Source organism: Aegilops tauschii, chromosome 3 (assembly GCF_002575655.3).
Source record: "Aegilops tauschii subsp. strangulata cultivar AL8/78 chromosome 3, Aet v6.0, whole genome shotgun sequence".
Taxonomy (NCBI): Eukaryota; Viridiplantae; Streptophyta; class Magnoliopsida; order Poales; family Poaceae; genus Aegilops; species Aegilops tauschii.
In genome coordinates, this window is record NC_053037.3 from 17112872 (window position 1) to 17115411 (window position 2540).

A 2540-nucleotide genomic window follows, 5' to 3' on the forward strand; every position below is an offset into this window, starting at 1 on the left:
ACAGTGCAGCATTACAGGTGATACATTCAGGACACATTAGGGACCGCCTTGCCACTATTTCAGACATGACCGTGCCTGTTCTGTCATCACATTCATGCCTCTCAAAGTTAATTGAAAAACATTCCGGAAAAACAGTAACGGACGCCTATTGTCAATCCTCACGTCACGTGCATTGGACGTTCATTCTTTCGTCACAAAAGTAATTGCCGTGCCTCTGCCACAAAACATATAAGTGTAAAACGATTATTCCTACCCTTGTAAAACCCGGAATGCCCTGGATAAATGTCGAATCCCACCTTGCGGCAAAACCATGGAGGCCGGTACTTCTCAGGAACACATCTGTGGCTTTTTGCGCATGTAGTTGAGTGCACGGCTATTTGTTCGTGCCCGTGCCTCACGTAGCACTATAGCACGAATTGACGTCCGTGAACCACGTAACTTCATTTCCGTGCCTGACGTAGCATCGTATCTATGCCTCTACTTGCGCCTCTAGTTGTATGAGTGCTTCTTGCAGCTGCATATCCACGCCTCTCGTTGCTTCTCGTTCTTTCTGTCCATCTCGTAGTGACAGCTGCAACAGTGCCTCTGAAAAAACAAAGCACTGCTCCTACCAGCGAACGTATCACTGGAAACAATTGCCACTCCCAATGAATGTACCACGCCCGTGTGTCTGAGAGTTAAACCAGCCACTTCAAGCATGCTTCTCTTGGTTAGAGACTTTAGCCTCTACATACTGCCCCTGCATGCCTCACGAGATAAATTTTAAAAGTTAACATTTGGCAGCAAACTACGCAAGACAACGAACATCTCCCCGACTTGCTGGAGATACGACGGTTGCTAAAAACATAACTACTGATTTTATTTTTATTTTTTATAAAGAAAAACCACGATAAAAAACTCAGGATGTGCACAACCGCACCACCAGGGAGATGAAACCACGATCCAGAACCCACGATGTGCACAACCGCATCGACAGTGAGATCGTGCACTCCTTTGCCGCTTCCCCGCCCTTAAATTTAGACTTCCGCCGCGGCCTTCTTACACACAAACAACATAAATCACCATTGCGCTCCCACTCATTGTTCTCCACGAAAAACCAGGTTGAAGGAGGACCAACTGCTCCAGGCCATGGGATTCATCAAGGAATTCATGGAGGTGCAGGCCCACGGCAACACCAAGTTGCACGTGATCCACACCAACGACTTGCACAAGGCGGCGACCACCATCGAGCAGTATGAGCGACACCTCGAATTCGAGTGCCACAAGATCGTCAGAGTTGATGTGGAGTACACCAACGACGTTGGCGAAGATCAGAAACCAGCCCTCGTCCAGCTCTCCATTGGCAAGGATCATCCGGTGTTGCTCTTCCAACTGAGCGCCGCCGACAAGAACTGCACCAGGTTCGACAACTTCGTCGCCGACCCCAGATACACGTTTGCTGGCTTCTCCATCGACGGCGACATAGAGATGCTTGGGCGCGTCGGACTAGAGATCGCCCACTTCGTCGACATCCAGAAGGAATGGAGGGTGCCTACAGCTACCAAGCCTCTGGACTCCCTTGGGGATGTCTCAGGCATCATTGTCGACGACTACTACAACAACATGAAGAAGAAGCTCACCAACGGAGAGCACCAGCGCTGGGCGCGCATGCCCCTGTCCATGAGGCACATCTAGTACGCGGCAAAAGATGCTTACGCTGCGTACGAGCTATGGAGCCACCTCACCATCATCCAGGAAGGCCTCCGCCGGGCAAAACTCGAGAAGGAGCAGACCAGGAAGCGCGCAAGGTCCTAGGGCGACTACGACTAGTGAAGCAGGTGGTCCCGGCCAAGAAAAGTAACTAGAAGATTGCTCATGCCATTCCAGATTTCCCGTTAGATTTGCTTTCTCTCAAGACTGCCGTTTTCTTGTTCTAAATTTAGATTTGCTTGTGTCGCAGTTAACCTTGTAGTTTGCTTCCAGTTTACATATCTTCTGAACAAGTTTATTTCCAGTGCAATGTTGCAGTTTTCTATTATTAGAATATATTGGCGTGAACTGAAAAATATAAACACAGTACAGATACTATACGATTAGCGTAACGCACAGAGCAGGTACACATAGCAATCCACAAAAATGACGAGCATGCAATGCACTAGTACCTTTGTGGATGCAGCGTCGAAATGCAGGGACAACAATTACAGAATGCTCCTAAAAGCAGTGCACAATGTTCCTTCGGTGAAATTTTGAATACAGAGGTAGTTAGGTGTTTATTCTCCTTGGAAAACATTTCTTACGCCCGTGACCCTCAGAGAAGAACACTACAGAGGCACGGTTGTCCGTCAATAACACCAACTAGCTACTTAAAACACCCACGAAGGCACTTCGGTGCCTCCACTCCTATGGAGACCGTGCATAAATTGACTTCACGTCCGTTAATGAGGCCGAATGCCTTCGAAGACACATGAAACTCATAGGCCATGGCCCCGCAATGAAAATGTGTCAATGAAAGCTTCTTGAAAACAGAGGCACACCTTCACGTGCTTCCATCACGATCCTTC

At 48.3% G+C, this 2540-nt stretch overlaps 1 protein-coding gene across 1 annotated transcript; it reads left to right on the plus strand.

Annotated features, from left to right (window-relative positions):
• Positions 1-1128: 1128 nt before the first annotated feature.
• On the plus strand, positions 1129-1674 carry LOC141042619 (uncharacterized). The gene has a single exon (XM_073511467.1). The coding sequence runs from the start codon at positions 1129-1131 to the stop codon at positions 1672-1674; it is 546 nt and encodes a 181-aa protein (XP_073367568.1).
• The last annotated feature ends 866 nt before the right edge of the window (positions 1675-2540 follow it).

Excerpts from the sequence above, each read along its gene's own strand:
- LOC141042619 (XM_073511467.1), top strand. The coding sequence starts at position 1,129 with ATGGGATTCATCAAGGAATTCATGGAGGTGCAGGCCCACGGCAACACC.